The sequence below is a fragment of the Vidua chalybeata genome, chromosome 2 (genome assembly GCF_026979565.1).
Source record: "Vidua chalybeata isolate OUT-0048 chromosome 2, bVidCha1 merged haplotype, whole genome shotgun sequence".
Lineage (NCBI taxonomy): Eukaryota > Metazoa > Chordata > Aves > Passeriformes > Viduidae > Vidua > Vidua chalybeata.
Window position 1 is genome coordinate 18416857 of NC_071531.1, and position 22480 is coordinate 18439336.

At 42.9% G+C, this 22480-nt stretch overlaps 1 protein-coding gene across 1 annotated transcript; it reads right to left on the minus strand.

Moving 5' to 3' along the window:
* Positions 1–10713: 10713 nt before the first annotated feature.
* On the minus strand, positions 10714–12350 carry TMSB4X (thymosin beta 4 X-linked). Its single transcript, XM_053934930.1, has 3 exons — positions 12253–12350; positions 11555–11668; positions 10714–11177 (listed from the first exon to the last, which is right to left on the minus strand). The coding sequence occupies exons 2-3, from the start codon at positions 11652–11654 to the stop codon at positions 11143–11145; spliced, it is 135 nt and encodes a 44-aa protein (XP_053790905.1). The 5' UTR covers positions 11655–11668; positions 12253–12350; the 3' UTR covers positions 10714–11142.
* Positions 12351–22480: the final 10130 nt, after the last annotated feature.

The window sequence follows — 22480 nt, forward strand, 5'->3', positions numbered from 1 at the left end:
GCTAATATTTGCACCTGTTGAAATTATACCAAGAAAATAATTCAGAGAATACTGCATAAAAAGGTGTACATTTGCATAGTACAAGCTCCACTATTGCTCTAAAATGACTGAATGTTTACCTTTAAGGTAAACTAACCAGAAGACCTAGAAGAGGATAAGTGAGAAAATAGAGGCGAAAATAGAGCCTTTTAAAATAGCACTGAAAAAGGGCAGTTATTAATTTCCAGCCCTGTGAATTTGTTGCTGAAATATGACTTCCTGTTGTGAAGTAGCATCATTGGTCACAACTGAGAAAAGAATTTAAAAAATAATAATACCATTTCATTTAATTTTCATTTAATCCTCATATACTTGCTCTCTGAAGGTGGTAAAGTATGCATATTCTTGTCAATTTAGCTACTGACTGAGTTAAAGCTGTGGAATTTTTTAAAAATTGTCATTGTCTTAAGGGATGATACATGTATGACTGAATTGTCTGAAAAGCAAAGAAGGATCATAGTAGGACCTAGAGGAAATAGAGGGTGGCATCTTATGTGTCTTTTGTCTGACTTTTGTCTAGCTCCAGACAAACCTTGAAATATAAATTAAATTTTTCTCTAAGCAATGGTAGTGAAGCCTCTGGCTGCCTCCTTATTTTGGTGAGTGTATTGTGGATTGCTGAGGGATGAGGAAGAAAAAAGGACTGCTTTTGAACAAGGACCAGTTTCCTCAATCTTGAGAGACAGGGATAGTGATGAGGAGTGCAGATGGTGGTTATTCCCACCGAAGGAACATTCTTTTGCTTCTGCTTGTAGAAAAGTCTGTCTGTGTAGGCACCTTTCTTTTCCTAAACAAATCTAGTAATATCATGCAGTAAATGATGTGTCAAGACATATAAATTTACAGTTCCTCCAAGCTCAATTTGCAGAGCCATGCATACTCTCAGTCCAGCTGAGTATTTGAAATGGAGCCTGCAAAAAAAAAAAAGGAGTGCAGTAACAGGCTTTTGTTATACGGGAATACACATCATCTCTATTAGGCTGGTTTGGTGATCTAACTTATGTAGAATTTAAAGACTAAAACTGGCAGACAAGTTCCCTTTTGATGTCAACAGAGATGTATGAAGTAGCTAGCTGCATATCTCCTTGTTTATTGAGATAAAACTGAAGCATATTTTAACATAAAAAATATCTGTCAGCTGCGTCAAATACATAGTAACTCTTAAAATGCTACCAAAAATGTTATATGCAAGTTAAGAGACAGTTTTTGTCTATATATAAATATAACTTTTTGTATGTGCACAGTGTACACTAATAAATTGGATTCTGCAAGCTTACACTGGAAATATTGAGTGCACTATTGAGTGCTGTAATGTTTGAATGTTCAGAAGGGCAAAAGTCTGTTTGACCGCCTTGCTGGAAATCCTGTTTTGCCTATTAGGAAGAAAAGTCTGCGTGTGATATGCCCCTTCTAGGCAAGCAATAAACTGTGGATAAATTGTGCTGGATTTGTTATAATGGCCTCACTACTGTCGAATGCAAGAATAGTGGCTGAAGGCAGCAGACAGTCCATTACCAGACAGTCCATTACCAGATTAAAAATCTATACTCTGCATCTATGGAAGAAGCAATCTATAAGGGCCCACTAACATACATTCATATCACAAAGGATAATTTCTCAGACTTCATTACATTTGTTGAAAGAATTTAGTATATATGGCTGAAATTCAGCATGGTGTTATAAATAATTCATATTGGCAAAGACCAAAGGCATTGGTCACATAATTAATTGATTTATCTGCACAGAGAACTACTGCCAAATCTTTGTTCATTGGTGTGGTGTTTACTCCTGTGATTAGTCCTGCTGGTTACTGCTACCCTTTCTCAGCCTGGAGCACGCCCACCCCATAAAGAGTCCTCCACACAGGAGTGGACAAGGGTGTAAACTGCTAGTGATTGCTTCATAATCATAAGCTTGTATTGCTTTGTTCTCTCTGGTGGCCAATTTACTTTTAAGGACAATAAAATTTTAGAAAGATACCATGTCTGAAGACACATGTGATTAAGATGCCTATAATACAACACAGATCTAAGCTATATTACTTCTGTAAAAATATCAATAAAAAGGAATTGTAAAACATGCTAATACTCCAGTTTCCCATCTGCCTTTAATTCCACATGCAAATTTGCATACTGTGAAGGATGATGAGTGAGATGTTCTGTTCCAGGAGAATCAGTGCTCTGAGTAGATCCATCTTTGCTGTCTCTGGGCCAGCAGCAAGTAACAAAAATAACAAAGTTTTCAAGATCACTTACCAGAGCTGGGCATGAGGGGATGACCCTCTCCCCCTGCCCTCTTCTAAAGCGCTGCACAGAAGAAAGTTGCCAAGGGCCAGGCTCTTGCTGAGACTTGCTGCTACCCTGGACATATCCAGCTGAAGTCGTAGCTGCCCTTCCCATCACCTGAGGCTTCATTTTGTCACCTGTCCTGGGGTGGGCTCTCACAAAGCCCTGCAGAAACAGCAGTGCTCTTGGCTACTGAGCAAGACAGTGATCAGGGCAGGAAGGCCTTGACTGAACAGTAAAGCCTTTTTCTCTCAGCATTTGGGAGCACACTCCATTTGGAATTTTCATTTGTTTGTGTGAGTGTGTGTGTGCACTGTAAACAAAAGGTTCTCACATTCATTCAGGCCAGTTTTGCATTAAGCTGAATCCTGACCAAGTGCAAAGCTGTCTCCTCTCCCGGCTGACTCTAAAGAGAAGCAGCAATGACTCACTGGTCTTCACACGGAGATTTCACACGTTTGCCTTAGCATATATGCCAGTTCCACTACATACAGCTGTTTAGCTTCGGTACTGCTGACTAGAAGGATGCACAGCACCTCCACATCCCTGCTGTGCAAGATAAGCATACGGTACTGATGGGAAATGTAATTGATTTTACTGGCACAGCCTGTCCTGCAGCTCACAGGCAGCAATCTCAAATAATTTAAAGGGATCAGTAATCTGCTATTAAATTGCAGCTATTAATACGTGATATTGCTTTTTCAAACACCCTGGTGAACTATTTGCAATGGCTTCCTTTCTTTCTTTGTAACTTCAGCCTCCTTCTTTCTTTCTCCTTCCATTTATATCCTTCAAATATACTTATCTGAGCACTCCTGAAGGATGACATGTAGAAAAAAAAGCTATACCAAGACATAATTACACTGGCACAGCTAACAGAAAAGACCTAGATGTTTCAAATGTCAGTAGATCTGAAGATGTGTGGGCAGGATTTACAACACTGGTATGTTGCCACTGGTAACTGACTGCATTTTTAACCTTCCCACTGCTGGCTAGCAGTGTGAAAAAGGATAAGTCTAGGAATTTAGCACTAGAAATAAACAAGCTCATTACAACTCTCTAAAATGTATTGTTTTGAAGCTGAGGCAAACAAGAGGAAGGATTGCATGAAGGTTAGAGAGGCGCTCTTTCTTCCTAATAGGCAGACTACACAGCACCAACCCTTCCAGGTTGCTGGCACGCAGCTGTTTCCTCTGCTGGATCAGCCGTGAGGACCAGTTTTGGTCACTCCATATAGATAGGAAAGGAAAGAGTGACGCTTTTGCTGGCAGTATTTTAAAGGCACAGCCATCTCAGGCAAAAGATACTTGATAGAGTTCCACTGTCAAAAAGGTGGCAGAAGTTTCCTGCTGAGACCGAGCAATTTGGAGATGGCAAACAATCTGACAGACTATTAGACCATATAGCCGAGTCAGACATATGATCTGAAGCAGGGAGTACTTGCTGACAGGGGTGTTACACCCATGATTTTGGTTTGATAAGTGAGGACCAAGGAGAAGACCAAACTTCTTGGGCACATAATGGTGGTGTTATTGGGGTGCTTATCTAGATGGAGGAGAACAAATTTAGGGCAGGAATCCATGAAAAAATAGAATAAGTGAAAGAAGACAGTGAGAAGAAAAAGCCTTGAGATATGTGATTGCACTTCATATGTTGTGCAAAGACGGGGGATACTCCCATTCCTTCTGAGAAGTGCTCATTGCAACAGAGTCCAGGCCAGGAGGCCCCATACAAGCTAGTATAAACTGGGGAGAGTTTATACTATATGGGACTAAAACTATGCTATTGTCCTTAATTAGACACTCAAATAAAAAACAGCCTCATATCTAGAAAACTCACTGAAATGAAGGCAACCACACCTGCTCAGCATCTTGGCATTTCATAGGGACTTCACTTCAGCAAGGAGGGAAATTTCACTGGAAGGTGTGAGCATTCAATTACTCCATTACTGTTAACCCTAAATGTGCATTTTGAAGTCTTTTAGGCAAACAAATTAAAAACTGTGTGAAACCATTCCTGGTCTCAAAACACTACTTGCTGTTTTTGAGAGCAAACTGTAGATGTCACAGCATTGCCTTTGCTAAAAACAAGCTCTGAGCCTATCAGCTCAACAATTCCAGCTGAGAATGATATAGAAGAGACCGTGCTCTACTCGTGATGCACTGCATGTGATTTAACAGCTCTTCCATTTAAAGACCTCTAGGAGAATGCCAGTCTGTTCCTAGTTTTAACCTTTAAAATGAAGCAAGGACTTCAAGAGCGACTTTGGCATTTCTCAGTGTAACCCACACCTCCTACATGCATGAGGGATGACTTTACAAGCAAAGCACCAGGGAAGCAAACATGTATGAATATGTATAGTCTATGGACCCCTGTAAAGGGATGCATGTCTCCCAGAATTTCACCTCTATTCCTCTTGGCACCATTCTAACTCCTCATGTTGAGAAGTGGTGGCATTTTTAGCCTCATTAATTTTCAGGGCTTCCCCTTCCCCCCTCCACTTAATGCTGGCAAGTCAGCTACCACGAGTAAAGCAGGCAGCAGATTTTTCTGTGTGTCTCAGAGTGGTAATTAAAGCTGCTAAAAAAATTAAAAAATTAAAGAAACATGAAATTCTTCCCAGGAGCAATGTTCTCTGCATGATCCAAGCATCAGCTGCTTTTGTAGTTGCAAGCTATGGAGATGAGATTGTCTGTGATCCGTCTGTCCTGCCCCAACATATCAGAGTTATGGGGTATAGCTGAGCTGCTAGGAGATTTCTTGTTCCTCATTCATTCTGAAACAATACAGTGGGAGCAAAATAATTGATGCCTTCACCAACTCAGTTTCTTCGTTTTTTTGCTACTGCTGGGGAATAATAATTTTTGTATAAAGCTCATCTTTTATTGCTTTCTTGTGAAAGTCAGTTTATTATGCCCTCTATGATAACTTTTCATGGGACCTTCTAGCCTTGGTGTAATGTAAGGACAAGATTTTTTGAAGAGGTAGGCATCAGGCCCCCCATAAGCCAAAGCCTTTGTGCAGGTTGCAGTATCCTTAATCTAGTAATCCATTTCTTTAAGTAATGGATTTACATTTGAGCTGTTTGCCCCGTTCTTTGGATGCAAAGCCATCACTGGGCCAGGACCAAAAGGTTATGGCTGGTTTGCATTCCAGCCTAGTACTAGTAGGGCTTAAGCATTTTGTGTTACTGCTCTGTGTGGCTGAAACTTTGTGACTGAAGTGATGGAAAACTGAATTGAAATGTTAAAATAAAAAAGTCTCTGCTGCCCTGGGGAGTGCTCTGGGGCTGCCCCTGGGGCCCACCCTGTGATACTGCCAGCAATGCACACCACAGGATGACACTGTGGGCGACCTGCCAACAGGTCTCCCTTCATAGGAACCCAAAATGGTGTGAATAAACCTGCTGTGAGCCTGGAGGGTGCTCAGCATGCTGAAGATTGTTTCCACTTTGGCAGTGTGAATGCTCAGGGCCATGTCCACTTTTCTGTCTGAGGATGTCACTCTGCAATGGCCTCTTTTCCCCCACTACTGGTTCTCACATTAAACATCAAGAAAAATGTGCAGTACAAAGAATGGACTTTTTTATTCACACTGCACAGGGAGTCAGTAGCATTTCTCAGAGGCATTGTCCAGTTTAGGTGGAAGGATGAAGAATATCCTTCTGTTGGCTCAATTTTCTTGTACAGACCACATGATAAAGAGCAGGTGAGATGAACTAAGTTGCATGGAAAATTAATCCAGCAGCTAATTTTTCTGATTATTATGTGGCTCCAAAATTGTCTAAATTATCTTACATCAAAATCTAGCTGAGCAGAAGGCTTCAAAAATAAATTCCAAAACTTCAAGTGATGGTTGAAGAAGTATTTATCCAATTCAAATAATTTTAAAATGCTATACCTGCTATGAACCATATCATATATAGTTATACATCAGATGGAAAGGAAGAACCATTATAAAAAATTAAGCATAAAGTAATATCTATGGAAATGTGCAAAATACATTAGGTAACATTTGAACTGTCTGAGAATCTGAATTTCATACTTTTGGTCTATAGAGTAGATTTCAGCAAGTTCATTTGACTTATTTTAGAGACCTGAACTTACTGCAGTAGTTTCACACCACTAGAAGACACTAGGAATACCTAGATTGCTCATGGCAGATATTACAGAACACACAAATGCATTCCTCTTCTTGGTTGATTGTGTGTTGGTGGGAGTTGTTTCAATTTTTGGGGATTTTCTTTCCATTTTCAAACATATCTCAAAGTGCAGTACGTTACTCAATATTTGACGATAACATGCAAGCAAAGAGCACTGCAAGTGTCTGTTCATGGAATCTGCAGTGTCTAAAAATCACATGAGATTTTTTCCAGGCCCAAATTTCAAGCCCATGACCACATGCCAAAGATAAAATGATGAGAATTACAATAGTGGGAAAAATTTTCTTCATCACTGAGAAGCCTTTGGTCAATATAATGTTATTTTTTTTTTTAAGACAATGTTTTGATGGGGAACGTGGTGAATATTTGGGGACTATTCAAATGCTGGAAATGTTTTTAAGTTGAGTAAATCCACTCACTCAGTTCCAAAATATCGCTGAAAGGAAAATCTGTGTTAGGCAAAAAAAAAAAAAAAAAAAAAATCTAGAGCTATCAGAAAACCTGAGGTCAGAGGAATTGGAAATTTAAAAAACCTCATATTTAGTCATCTCACTATGCCATTCTTTGCATATTATGGACTGAAACTAAGGCTCTGCTTAGCCATCAGCAGCCACTTACTGTGAGGGAGCAGTGGTTGCAGAACCTCCAACTTGCCAATTTCCATAACATTGCATGAATCTTGTCATGCCTGACAGTTTTCATAAAGCCCAAGATCCATGAGACTGAAAAATTTCCTGAGAACTCCAGTTTTTGATTACAAGGAGAAAAAGCAACATTGTAATCCTCATGACTGTAGAAACAGGAGAAAAAAAATATCTTTGCTCTGCTCCCAGTATGCTAAAAGCTCATTAACCCAGAGGCAAATTAAGCATCTCTGAGAACCCACCATGTTTAATTTTTATTTTTCTCTCTCTAAACAGGAAGAAGAGGAAGTCAGAGAGGTTCTGATATTTTTAAAACCTGGTAAAAGCAATACTGGAATTCTGGTTATTAACCTCAGCTGAAAATAGAGAGAAAAATAGACTCCTGTCATTAAGCCACAGAATTTTGAAACAGGTGTATGGTAAAGCGCAGAGTGTTTTTTTTTTAATCACCATATCACAGGGACACTAGCAAATGAAACTGCATACAAATAATGAATAAATGTTGTCTGCAATTCCTTTTCTCTGAATTAACAAAATAGCCCATTTTTTTAGAATTTGATTGCCTTGCCTGTTTGAATTGGAAATGTACAAAGCTGGTGCATCACAGGATCTCACAGAGGGACAAGACTGACATAGGTTGCTTTGCATAGTCATCCGACTGTATATCAGCAAATAAGCAAGAGCTGCATTTTTTATTTCTTCATACCCATTTTAGTATCAGCCCAGTGGAACTATTGTACTGAACACTGTATCATGTGCTCATTGTGTTTTATATGATGCTTGGAGTAGCACAGGGTTCCTTATTAATAAAATTCTGCTGTGCAGCAGATGTGTGTGGCAGCCATATATGATCATAATACACAATAGGAACTGCTCATTTCTACACTGTTTCTAGGGAAGTAAAGGGTTACTAGGGGAAGTGGTGTTTTATCACACATTCAACATTGCACAAAAATAGCCTAGAAGACCAAAATGCTTACATTGAAGTCTCCACATTTCTGTAATTAATACCACAATGATCTATTTTGGATACTGTTAGCATATGCTCTCTGTCCAATATATGTATAGTTAATGATATCTGGGAGCATGCATGAAAGGGATAGAAAATCTTCTGAGAAATACTGAGAAAGGAAGAATTTGCTTCAGTACTGGAGGGCAGAGCTTCTCACCACATCACCTCGGCAGAGCTGCCTCTCGGCTGGGGGTGGGGAGGCAGCAACACCAGACACCATAAGTCTCATAGGGCTGGCAGACTGTGCCTGCACAGAGTATGAGATCAAAACCCATATGTTTCTCTTTCTAATGACCCTTTTTCATAACCATGTTTTGGGCTGTATTTTTTTTCTAATTAATTTGTGGCTGATTAAAGTTTCTAGACTGACAGCTGAAGAGACTGATTTTATTAACAACACTCAACAACCAGTCCAGACACAGTCCTGAGTATTACAATCGAATCCAAGCCTTCATGTTTCACATCATCAATTGCATTGCCATGAAATAGATGTAACATGTGACCACCTCAGTACTGCCTATGCAAAGCATGGCAAAGACCTGCCACATTTTTCTTTGAATGTATGAAAAGAGCTGAACGAGGAGCAAAGCAGGGGGATTATAGACTCCAGTCAGTAATCCCTGCATTTGACCTGAAAGTTTTTCTTCACAGTTGATTTTGTAATTTTGGTCAGTCCTTGATGGCAGAATCAGAGCTAGAACAGTAGGAGTGGCTTAGTGCTTTATCTCCTGAAAACAGATCTGAGCTTCACCACCTGGAGCTGCAGTTGGTGGTACCCTTTGACCAGCACTGATCACTTTGGACATGCAGTTCTGAAGTCATAGGCCTCATTACTCATTACATTTTTGCTGAACTGTGCTGTATTACAGCATGCACTTTCATTGACTTACATGCATGTGTATACCTCATGCTTTGCCTCCCTCAGAAATACCTTGCTGTTTTTTCCCATAGATAAATCCACACTAAGCAAGTGCTTGCTTCTATTCCCCTGCACACGTGCAGCTCATACTGTACACTTCTGCACCAAGTGGTGTCACATCCCATGTTACCTGATAAGGATCAGTAGCTGGGAGTTATTAATTGACTTTTCAGAAACTCAGCTTGTAAGTTTCCCATCTTTCCCATTATACATGGGGAATAAAATCAGAGCTTAAACAAGCACAAGAAATGGTTCATTTCCTTCCCGAACTCATCACCTTAAATTACTGTGAAGGTCCTTATATGACACCAGGACTTCCCAAATCTTCCCATGGACTGCATCAAAAAATCTCAAGCCTGAACCGAGATTCTCATCAAACACTCAATTCTGCAAGTCTTCTACTCCTGGGAGGCTGGGGATTGTGCCCACAAGCATGTGGCACCCCTCTGCCTCCCATCTTCTCCAGAAGCACAGACATCCACCAAATCTCCAAGGAGAGGAGCCCCACTGCCCTCCGTGGTGTAAAACCAAGGACAGCTTATTGTTGCAGTGAGATGCTTCCAGGAAGCAGTGATAGGATGAAACCCCAAATCTACGTGACCCCACCAAGTCAGCATCCTGAGCAAAACTCAAGCTTCCCCAGAGGGACTAATTTTCCTTTATAGGAACTGGCTGAAATTAATGCAGCCTCAAATCCCTAAGATAAAACTAAGGCACTGCAGAAGCATGCTCACCACCCTCCTACAGGTTATCTGACAGCATTTTTGTTTCCCAGAATGTTCATTACTCACTCCATTTTGATGAAATTCATGATTACTAAAGTCAACTCCTACTGATCTCCCTGGATCACAGGTTTTACCCGCAGTCATTTGAAGAAAAATAACCAAAAAACTGTCCCAGGCCTGAAAGAATTGCTGTAAACCAGCAATGGAGTGTGGCTATTTGCATGCCACATTTATTAGGATCTTGATTTTTTAAATTACTACAAATGTTTTTGTCCCCAGATGGTCCATTTTGATTTTTAAGAAGACTGTCGCTTTATAAACTTTGAAACCAATTCTTAGGATCAAGGAGACTGTTACAAGATGTTGTTCAAAACATGAGCAACATAGTAGCAAAATTATTATATCCATGGGACACCAACCACCAAATGCTTTACAAAACTAAAAAGCTTATGTTCAATCTTGGACTTAAAATTCAAGTTACAGCTTCCTTTAAATACCATATCAAAATAACAAGCCTTAATTATTAAACAAACTAATTAGAGGTTTATACAACCGAGGCTCAGTCTCTGCAACAGTACAGAATGGGTCTTAATAAAAGAGCTATGCTATGGGTGGGGCAAAGCAATAAACGCAGCCCATTTTTTTTTTTGCCTTTATCAATCTCTATATAAAAGAAATACTTAAAGGAATATACTCACATGGTGGCAAATTATAAGATATGCAATTTTTTACTGAAATCTGTCTAAAAACTAGCTTCGAGGATCACAAGTTTATGTATTGATGAGCACACATATTGAAAAAAAATGAGAATGGTTACTGATGTTTGAGGCATCTCCAAAGGTTTTATAGTATCCTGTGTCTCAGTACCGGCTCTTATGCTTCTTATCCATTGATACAGTTCTCCAAATAGAGGACATAAATACCATCCAGGTTTTAAAACATTTTATTTGCATATTAAAAAAATTGTGCATTCCAATAATTAAAATCATTTGAACAAAAAAAAAAAAAAAATGGCACTCGATTAACTGCATTTTACAGCTCGCAGGACCTTGATACAGCTTTGCATTTATTCGTGTGTTACTCTAGTTTACTGTAGTCCCACCCAAGTTCTTCTTTCATCAACATGCAAGCTCTTTCATGCCACCAGGACCAAAGCCAGACAGGCAGAGGGAAAGGCAGCGCCTTCATTCAGTGTCAGTAGTTCTCTCTATTCTTTTGATGTGAAAGGGGCAGTACAGTCATTTTAAACTTTATCCAACCTCTTTGCATCTTACAAAGTTAAACAGCTAAAAGAAGTAAAATAAGAAGGCAATGCTTGTGGAATGTACAGTGCATAATTTGGGAGGGCAGGTTTCATTACGATTCACCCGCTTGCTTCTCCTGTTCAATTGCTAAAAGGGGGGAAAAAAACAGAAAAGGAGAAAACCAAATGAAAATCGAGAACCTGAAATGCATTCACATGACAATTGTTATAAACTACTAAAATAAATGTATATTTTTAGCTACAGATCAAAACAGGGTGTAGATAATTACAAATTAAGCGCTGCTAGGCGGTGGGTTCAGGTTTTCGCTGTCTAGCACAGACATAGCCGTGTATCCTCCCTCCACCCTACGCCCGCCGCACCCCCGGCTCCCGCCTGCCGCCCCTCTTTGTCTCCTCCCGCCTCCCCCCTTCATCCTTTCCTTCCTCCCTCCCTCCCTGCCCGTCTCCCTCCTTCCCTGCCTGACTCCCTCCCTCCCTCCGCGCCTGCTCCTCCCTGCCACTCACTTTCTTTTGAAGGCAGCGGATTTTTCTCTTGCGTCTCTGTCTTCTTCAATTTGGACTTGTCAAATTTCTCGATCTCAGCCATGTCTGGTTTGTCGGACATGTTGGCAGGTGGCTCTGCGCACGGAGGGGAAGAGCCCGTTACCCCCGGCGAGGGCTGCCCGGCCCCCCCGGCGCCCCTGCGGAGCCGCGCCCGCCGCACCCAACGCGGGGACCCGCGGGAGCCGCACGCTCAAGCTCGCTGCAAGTTAAACGCTTCACCCCCGACATATTTTAAAATAATACTAATTTTTAGGAAGCGTCTGTATAATCCAACATCCCAAGCGTTGCGGTTCGCCGCCAGCCTCCACCGGGGGCAGGTCCCACTATCTGCGTGCTGCGGAGTACAATAGGGGGGACGCACCCGGCGCTGACCGCGTTTTTAACTCGTTAAGAGAAAAGTAATTTAAAAATATAGCCCTGTGACGGCAACAAAGCCGCCTTGTGCCTCGCACACCACCGCCCTGCAGCAGCGCGCCCTCAAACAATACCCCCACGCGGACAATAGCCCCCTCCCTTCCTCCTTGCCTCCCTCCCACCCCCCCGGACAAAAGCCCCCGCGCCCTGCCCTGCCCGTGGCCCCCCCCCGGCAGGGGTGCCGGGTTCATGCTGCCCGTGCTGAGGGACCCGGGGGGGGTGGCTGGGGGTGCGGCGGGACCCACCGGTGTCGCCGCGCGGTGATGCTCACTCCCGCCGCTCGCTGCTGCCGCCGCTCCACACGCCAGTATAAAAGGCGCTCGCTGGCGGGGCGGTTTTATCCCCGCGCCTATGCAAATGAGAGGTGATGTCACCAGATTTTGCCGCTTTCCGCGTTTTTTTCTCTCTTTTCTTCTTTCCCCTCCTTGCTTCCTCCCCCTCCCTTCTTCGCCCAGCCCTCGTCCTCCCGGCGCACACGCGTACACGCACACAAAGCTACACACACACGCACATACAGACACAGACACGCTCAGAGACACAAGCACGGCTTTCAACTCGGCTTGTAGCCGAGCATCGCCCCAGACTCCTTGGTCCCTGCCGCGGCCCCGGCCGACGGGAGACAGCCCCAGGACGGGCCAAGGGGGGCGGCCACTGCCCCTGGCTCCCGGGCCCCCGTCCCGGGGCTGCGGCGTGTCCGGGGTGGGCCGGGCCGGGGGCTGAGACCAGGACAGAGGCAGGGACCGGGGTCAGGGCAGGGGCAGCCGCCGGCCGCCTCCCGCGGCAGCAGAGGGCTGTGCTTGGCTGGAGCCGGGCGGTGGCTGTGCTCCACGTCCCTGCGTGACGCTCTCCTGGTTGAGCAATATCATCTCGCTGATAACGTTACTCAAATGTCGGCATTTAGAAGGAATAGCCGAAACCCTCGTCCCTTCAGAGCTCCGGGAGCTGTCGCCGGCGCGCCCCCCAACCCCCCGCTGCCTTTGCATCCCGATGCAGGGACAGCAAAATCCCATTGCTGATGTCGCGGCAACCCTGCTGCAGCGGAAGAAGGGAACCACCCCACAACGCCCCCCGGCCAGGCTTTGGTGCCGGGCCAGCAGACAATGGCTCTGGCCAGATGCCGCCGGGCCCTGCCTCCCCCCAGTCCCGCTCCCGCGCAGCGGGGCGGCCCCGGCCTGGCACCGCCCGCCCGGCCCAGTCTGCCTGTGCCCGGAGGGAAAGAGGGCTGGGACCAGGGCTGGGGCCGAGGACGGGGCTGCTTGGGCCCTCGGCTGCGCCAGGGCTGCTGCCTGCCCCCGCTGCGATGTTCCAGATGTGCTCAGCGGCTCCCTCAGCTTGGGGGTCTCAAATAGGCAGCCCCGAGCAGGAATCGCTGCCAGCCGCAGCATCATCTGGCTTGGTGGGCAGCTGCTGTAGGGGAGGGGGCAGAAGCAAGGAGTGTATGGGACGCGTGATTCGTGTTTCTGCAAATACGGCATTGGAAAGTAACTGAAGTATTCACGTGAAAGAGCCGAGAGACGCCGGGGGGAGTATGTGTGCGTGTGGCTGACTGACAGGGAGACGGGGAAATCTCTGCGCCTTTGTCTGGCAGCAGCCCTGCACGGGAGCAAAGGCACGCTCGCTTTCGAGGTCTGAGGGGGTACAGGGGCAGGCAGGCGGGAATTCATTTAATTTCTGCTCCTTCTGGTGTACCTGAATGGAAACCATGGAGAGTATTGCCCCCTGGTCCTTGCCCTCCAGCAGGGTATTCGATGCAAGTGTGATTGATGGTGAATTAAAAGCCCTGAGTCACAAACAGTATTAATACATGCAAGGAGAACTGTAAATACATTTCAGTAAAATCCCTGGGGATGCTGCTTTCTGTTTCATGGTTGTCCTCTCTCCCCCTTGGCTGACTATTTTTCATAGCATTCCCAGAGCTGTATTTTTGAGGAAGTAAAATCTTGTCCCCATGGCAATCCCAACAATACTTTCTATAGTGAACCAGGATTTCCAGTCAGCCCACAGTCTTCCTAAAGTCAAGCTCCATTGCATTTGGAGATGTGGTGTATGAAGTCTAGTTTCCTCCTGCAGTGCATGAGCACCTCCAAAACTGAGATGAATATAGTGTGAGGCAGGAACTGTGCAAGACTGAAGGCCAAAGGAACCTCTCAGGAAAGCAAGGACCAGAAATAGATCATATAAATTTGGGATATTTACATATTTTCATAATAATGGCATTAAAAGTCTTCCCAAGGTATCTTCTGTGTTGGATACCAGCTAACTCTGTTAACTTCTGAGCAAGTTCTGTAAAATGAGTTTATGGCCGTTTACAGCTTTGACGCTTTAGGGCATTGAACCTCATGACAGGAATTGTGAAATTTCCCTGATGATCAGTTCATAAGCATCTCCAATGATGTTACAGACCCAGGCTTTTCAGTTTTGCCAAAAATTTTCTTGACTTTTAAGTGAGAGTAAATGTAATATAAATATTCTTTATAATTGTTCTCCTCTATGGATTCTCTAACTTCTCACAGATTTGTCTAAGCAAGTCAGTATTCCCCTGACTTCACTGCAGGAAATGTTCTCCTGAAATTAAAGAACAGCAAATGTTTGTATGACTGGGGTCTGGCTTTTTTTTCAGAAACTGCTTGTCCAGTAGCAACATTGCCTTCTTCTCATCTACTTATTTTGGGATAGAGCCATGGATCCCCTAAATCAGTGTAAGCCACAGCCTTAGATGGAGCTTTGCTGCTATCTACAAACCAGACTCCACTGCTGAGCTTAGATTCAATTATAGTTCTGAGATACAGTGACAAAAGTTATACACTGTTGCTGTTTCTCTGCCTTCCCATACCTTTTTTCTGGTGGAGTAATACTGAGGTAGTCACAGTACCTTAGTAATTGTACATGTACTTTCCATATGAAGGCAGGATTGTTCTGGTGAAGCAAAATGAGTGTTGTTGCATTTTGGTGGCAAGAGGTCAGCTAATTTCTGTAGAATTAAATCCTCTCCATAACGGTTTGCATTAGTGGTGGAGCTAGAAAAATTGCACATCTCCTTGTCCTTTTATGTTTGATTATGCTTGTTATTATTTGGAGAATGCAAGGAAGATACGTGTTCATGCAAAACTGTCACATGTCAAGTAACTTCTGAGGACAACAAATCACACTTCGATGGGATAGAGCTGACATCCTCAAGAAATGTCCGAGGCCATGATTTGTAAAGGACAGCTAGCTTAGGAATTCTTAGTTTGGATATTAATGAGCTGATTTTTTTTTATTATTTTTTTAGTGCTTTATTGAGGTTTGTGTCAGCAGTTTCTTACTGTGATTATTAAAAAAAAAAAAAAAAAAAAAAAAAAACAAAAAAAAAAAACAAAAAAACCAAATCAGTTGAAAAAGTCACCTAATATTTGGTATTGTAGTACCCTGCTAGACATGCCCTCTATCAGTCATTTGCATGTTAAAGGAAAGCACTTTTCAGCACATTGGTGATTCCATTTGCAAAAAGGAAATGGAACCTTTGCTAACAGTTTTCCGCTAACACCTTCAAGGGATGAACTAGAACAAGGCAGCAAGTTCTTTCTTGCCTTCTATGAAATTCACATTGCAGGAAAGGTAGTAACTGCTAAACCATAGTTCTTGCATCTCATTTGTATGTTCAGATTTGAAACCTTATAAAAAACATGAGGATTTCTTCAGGTAGGTACATAGTGATCCTCTTTGCTTAAATGTGATACAAGTCTTGCTTAAGGCCATGGAGCAGGGGCTTAATCAGTTATTAGCAGCTGTCAGTGGAAGTGTCTGTATCTCAAACTCACTTCAGTGGACTTTTCCTTGAACTCTATTCCAAGAATGTTTCAAAACATGATCAGAAGCACAAGTCTTCTAACCTTATGCTTATTCTGCCATAGAGTTTACACATATATTAAAAAAAAAAAAAAAAAAGTAAAAGACCATGCAACACCGATGTGATAAAGCTCCCAAGGTTAATTCCCACGTCTACCTATTATTCAAAATGGGATTCTAGGCACATAAAATGACTGGAAAGATAAAAATAAACTCTCTATGCAAATTTCCCCATCATATGGGAAATAAATTAAAGAAAGGGAAGCCAAGTGATTGTTTTCCAGGTCTCAGTTCCACATGTGAAATCTTCTTTTCACATGCTTAACTCTCTGAGAGAGGATGCTTTCTCTCACTCAGTATACTGCTAGAGGAAACAGGAGCTGGCAGTGAGCCCGAGAGTGTAAGTGAAGAGACAATCCCTTTGGGCAGTCGCTTTCTGCACTGCCTTCCTGCCAACAGCAGCGGGGTGTTGACAGTGACATCAGGGCTTGGGTGTTCAGTTGTTCAAACACCAGAGCACAATATTTGTGGTGTGCCACATTCCACAAATTGCTACCGACAATTACTATTAAAAAAGGGTAATTGATTCATGGAGCAACATTTTTAAAAGGAGAACCTTCCCATCCCCCCACCACTCGATTTCAGAAGAGGGATTACAAAATGCTTGTCGTAGTTGGACAGGTTCTGGTGCTAATTGGCTTTACAAAAAGCGGCATTTCCTTTTTTACAGTGCTTGACAAAAGGGGAACTTTGCAACAGGTCATGACTTTCAGAAAGTAGTGGGAGAAGAAAAGAGAAGCCAGGCTGGGAAGCTCAGATTGCTGCACAGGAATACCCTCTAGTAGCAGATGCTCCTCTCCCACACCAATCTGCCTGACTCTGTTTTCCCTGCCTTGCCTATACCCGTAAACAATAAATGAAGAGTGCTGAGCCTTTATTTAATGCACACGAAAAGCTGTGGCAACGCAACAGTTTGGAAGCCAGGCTATTCAAATACTGCAAGTGGAAGGCAGCCTGTATACCATCAATAATAAAGCAAACAAGATGAGGGGGCCTTCAGCTGTCCTTTCTGGCTTTTCAGGGATGCTAAGAATTTATTGCCATCATACTCTGAAATTTCTAATAAATGGAAAAGAAGCAGAAGTTTCATAAGGATATCTATAAATTTGCAGGGAAACACCAAACTTCCAGTTACTTGTCTTGTGTTTTTCACACAGGGCAGGTAGGTACTTGGTTTAGCAGTGGAATTGGCAGTGCTGGGTTAATTATTGGATTTCAGAATCTTACAGGTCTTTTTCTACCTCAGTTATTGTATGATTCTATATGTAAACACTATGTTTGAAAACTATCTCTAGAAACAGTGATTGAGATGCAAAGTAGCTGAGAGAACTGTAAACAATACCTTAGCATATCTCCTGCCTGAAGAAAAGCATCTCTGTGCCAAAATTTCACAAGTGCTTGCCAGCCATCACTTTCTGAATTTTGCAGCAACTTTTGTCTCATTTTTATGACTAAAACAAATAACTTTGAAAGCGTGTAAATGACAATATCAGCATTATGCATCACAAAAGCATGATGAATCATTTCTCCTAGTGCAACTCAACAGCGCCTTGTTCCTGCAATGCTAGGTTTCTCTTAAGCAAAAGTGCTAATTTTATGGCATGTGTATGGGTGTCAATAGAGATTACAAACAGAAATCTCAGGCAAATGAAAAGATTGGATTTTTATGCCATCATTGAATATGAGTTTCTTTCAATGCAAAGGTAAAGCTAGATAGGCATTTGAAATACTGTGGTGTCCATTCAACATGCAAAAGACAAGGCAGCTATTCTTATCAGCTTTCCATTGAAAAAGGAATGACCGAAGTAAACACTCAGAATGAAACAATGACTAATAGCGTCAAACTGCCTAGGCTATTGTATGGGCCTTGGCAGTCCCTTGAGGATCGCCAGTCCACTTGTTCTTAAGAAACAGCACAGAAATAAGGAAATACCTGTCAGAGACCATCCCCAAGATACCCACAGTGCATACTGTACTCTTAGATGAGTTTCAGAGTGATAAAATGTACCCAGCATCATTAATTCGGTGAATTATGTCATTCCAAAGTGGGGCTCCCTCCCTCCACAACCAACATTCTTATGGCAAGTTGGCATGACACAGAAGAGTAGTGTAAGTCACTATGCATGAGCATACAGAAGGACTTATTTATCCAGCTTGAAAAACGGCACTACCCATGAGGCCACACCTGTGCTATGTGCTCTGTATATAGTTATCTCTGAGCTGGCTTTAAACTAGTGGCAACTTGGAACTCACCCCAGGTTTATTGTTTTATGTTGATTTTCTTGGGCAGATTTTACTGCTTGTGCTGAATGCTGCTAGCCATATCTGAGGCATTTGCTTTAAAACCATCTTAAGCATATTCAGCTATCAAGCTTCTTTCTGTTTTTGGCTTTCCAAACCTATACAAGTGCAACAATCTTTTGTCTCTTGTAGGCAGGTGAGGTTTTTCAAAGTTTACATGTGGGTTTATCTATCTAATCTATTTATTTTTCAACACTACTCCCTTCTTAATTTAACTTTAGGAGAAAAGAAAGGAAAAAAGAAAATAGAAGAAGCTAAGTTTGCCACCCAACAAGATATAAAAATAGCTATGAGGTCTGCTCAAAACCTGTCTCACATCCTTGACATTCAATCTGACACTAGGGTAAGAAGTGAGAGATTAAGCTCTTGAGGTAAAGCACATCCAGTCATTTAAACTTTCTTGATGTGATGCTTTCTTTATAGTGCCAGTTTGTAAAAAGCAAGGGAGAAGAAGTGCTTCTTGTAACTGCCATAATCCTGGATTTTAGTTGTCTCTGGTGTATTCCACCGATATCATGGACTAGGCATGTGTGTGTGTGTGTGTGTGTGTGTGTGTGTGTGTGTGTCTGTGTGTCTGTGTGTGTGTGTGTCTGTGTGTGTGTGTGTCTGTGTGTGTGTGTGTGTGTGTGTGTGTGTGTGTGTGTGTCTGTGTGTGTGTGTGTGTGTCTGTGTGTGTGTCTCTGTGTGTGTGTGTGTCTGTGTGTGTGTGTGTGTGTGTGTGTGTCTGTGTCTGTGTGTGTGTGTGTGTGTCTGTGTGTCTGTGTGTGTGTGTGTCTCTGTGTGTGTGTGTGTCTGTGTGTGTGTGTGTGTGTGTGTGTCTGTGTGTCTGTGTGTGTGTCTGTGTGTGTCTGTGTGTGTGTGTGTCTGTGTGTGTGTCTGTGTGTGTGTGTCTGTGTGTGTGTGTGTGTCTGTGTGTGTGTGTCTGTGTGTGTGTGTGTGTTGTCTGTGTGTGTGTGTCTGTGTGTGTGTCTGTGTGTGTGTCTGTGTGTGTGTCTGTGTGTGTGTCTGTGTGTGTGTCTGTGTGTGTGTGTCTGTGTGTGTGTGTGTGTCTGTGTGTGTGTGTCTGTGTGTGTGTGTGTGTCTGTGTGTGTCTGTGTGTGTGTCTGTGTGTGTCTGTGTCTGTGTGTGTGTCTGTGTGTGTCTGTGTCTGTGTCTGTGTGTGTGTGTGTGTCTGTGTGTGTGTGTGTGTGTGTGTGTGTGTGTGTGTGTCTGTGTGTGTGTGTGTCTGTGTGTGTGTCTGTGTGTGTCTGTGTCTGTGTGTGTCTGTGTGTGTGTCTGTGTGTGTGTGTCTGTGTGTGTCTGTGTGTGTGTCTGTGTGTGTGTGTGTGTCTGTGTGTGTCTGTGTGTGTCTGTGTCTGTGTGTGTGTGTCTGTGTGTCTCTGTGCGTCTCTGTGTGTGTGTGTCTGTCTGTGTGTGTGTGTGTGTCTGTGTGTGTGTCTGTGTGTGTGTGTGTGTGTCTGTGTGTGTGTCTGTGTGTCTGTGTGTGTCTGTGTGTGTCTGTGTGTGTGTGTGTCTGTGTGTGTGTGTGTGTGTCTGTGTGTGTGTGTCTGTGTGTGTGTCTGTGTGTGTGTCTGTGTGTGTGTGTGTGTGTGTGTCTGTGTGTGTGTCTGTGTGTGTGTGTGTCTGTGTGTGTGTGTGTCTGTGTGTGTGTGTGTGTGTCTGTCTGTGTGTGTGTGTCTGTGTCTGTGTGTGTGTGTGTGTGTGTCTGTGTGTGTGTGTCTGTGTGTGTGTGTGTCTGTGTGTGTGTGTGTGTGTGTGTGTGTGTGTGTCTGTGTGTGTGTGTGTGTGTGTCTGTGTGTGTGTCTGTGTGTGTGTGTGTCTGTGTGTGTGTGTGTCTGTGTGTGTGTGTGTGTGTGTGTGTGTGTGTGTCTGTGTGTGTGTGTCTGTGTCTGTGTGTGTGTGTGTCTGTGTCTGTGTGTGTGTGTCTGTGTGTGTATGTCTGTGTGTGTGTGTGTCTGTGTGTGTCTGTGTGTGTGTGTGTCTGTGTCTGTGTGTGTGTGTGTGTCTGTGTGTGTCTGTGTGTGTGTCTGTGTGTGTGTGTGTGTCTGTGTGTGTGTCTGTGTGTCTGTGTCTGTGTGTGTGTGTGTGTCTGTGTGTGTCTGTGTGTGTGTCTGTGTGTGTATGTGTGTTGCAGGTTAACCTTCTTGAGGATGAAAGGCACAGCTCTCACAGCATCTCTCATCTCACAGCTCTCTTATCACCTGACAAACGTCCTCAGCCCCCACGCAGTTCCTGAAACTTGCGGGTCTTTTTCTCTCACATTTTTCTTTTAAATTGGAGGGGAATTACAATGTCTAAGTGTAAACAGAGGTGTGGACTGGCAGGGACATCTGTTGTAGCAAAGTGACACATGCAGGTTGTTTGGGTTGAAAAGGACCCTGTGCTTGGTAGGTAATTAGAATTTTCTCAGGTTATATCACTGTCTCACTTTTTCAAATAATCTCACTGGACTAGTTTTGCTCTTGAGGCCATTAAGACCGACTGGCAGGGGGCTCAGGAATGCACCACTTTCCCCATAGTAGTGTTCAGATAATTCCACACAGAAAGGTATGGACCAGTGCTAGAGATTAAAAATTGATAAAGCTTGTGACTTTTGTTTTTAAAATGTCAGGCTTAGATGCATACACCCACAGACATGGTTGATGGCAGAAAAAATAGTGGTGGGAACAGATGGAGCAGTGTCCATTTTCCCTTGCAAGAAGAGGAACCTTCAGCTTTACTCACAGCTTCTGGTGATAACAGGGTCTGTGGCATCTCAAGTTTCACCTTATGCTCATTATCCTAGATACAAGTTTGTTTATGTCTAACAGAAACAAAAGCATTCCCTGGCATGTTTTAAGGTTGGTAGGAATTTACTACACGTATGAAAACCAACAACAGTAACACTAATACATATGGACAGAGTGGTTCATTTTAAAAATGCCACTGCAGGCAGGCAAGCAGAGCTCATATATGCAGAAAGGTGTACACCTACCTTGAACCTGAATGCAAGCTATCACACAGAAGGAGAAAGAGTAAAAATGTATACGTTGCTTTTTTTTTTTTTTTTTTTGAGTCCATGGTCATTTGCTATTGATATTAATAAGGGTCCAACTTCCATTTATCACAGTAACTCATTGTGGTTGCTCATTGTGCCTTATACAGAACAGCTGTGAAATTGGGGATGGTACCAAACGTTCCAAAGGAGCACATCTCAACTCATAGCCTCGTGGAATTCAGACTATTGTCTCACTCACTTTTAATTTAAGTTTTATTTCACAGCAGTGGTCTTCATGAAATGCACATTCTGGGATAAGAAAGAGGAGTGTCCCTGTAGACTGAACTAGATGTGAGAGTTGGCTATCTCTGCCCACAAATGACGTGCTTGTGTGCAGACCCGCTGCTGCTCAAGCAGCGTCTGTCCACTCTTAACGAACTGCTGCCACCAGTGGGCTGTGGTTTGTATCGACACACACTTTTAATGTTACCCGTCCGCAGTGCTTGTCATAATAGCCAAAATATTTCAAGAATCCAGGTCTAAAATCAAGCCATGCATGAACAGGACAGCTGGAGGGAGACATGTACTAGATGGAAAGTTTCATTTCTCTCTCAGCAATACACACTCAGCATAGATGTCAATTCTGTTCATTTAGACACACCCTCAAATTCCTTAAGGGATCATTTTTCCACAATAAACTTTACACTGCATCTGCTAGTGTTAGTCCTGCCATTGCTTAGTCCTAACGTTGGTTATTTGGAGGGAATGCAATTGTATATGTATAAACCGTAGGGTTCAAATTTTACTGGGGATTGCCACAGGTTTGCACAGATTGCACATCAGTATTCAAAAAAAACACAGGCTTTAGACACTGAAGGTCGGCTTCAGAAGAAAAGATCCATACGTGTCCTGAAACAGGTACATAACCTACTTTGAGAACCCAGTGCTTTGCTCTTGACTAAGTTAATCAAAGGTCTAGAAATTACATCACTCCAGAATTCCTTAATGTTTGATCAGACCATGACTAACACACACTAGAGCCCTGACTCCTCAAAAATATGTTTGTTTCTACCATTTCTGTGAGAATGTGGCCAGAGATTGTGGTGATGATAATCCTTATATATATGTATATGTACCTACAGCATATATATATATGTGTGTGTGTGTGTATACACACATATATAATGATATAATATATCATACATATAATATATATACTGTAATACAGAACATAGAATATGGAATATGCAATACATATACAACATAAAATGCAGAATACATTAAAAATATAGACTAAATTTTTAATG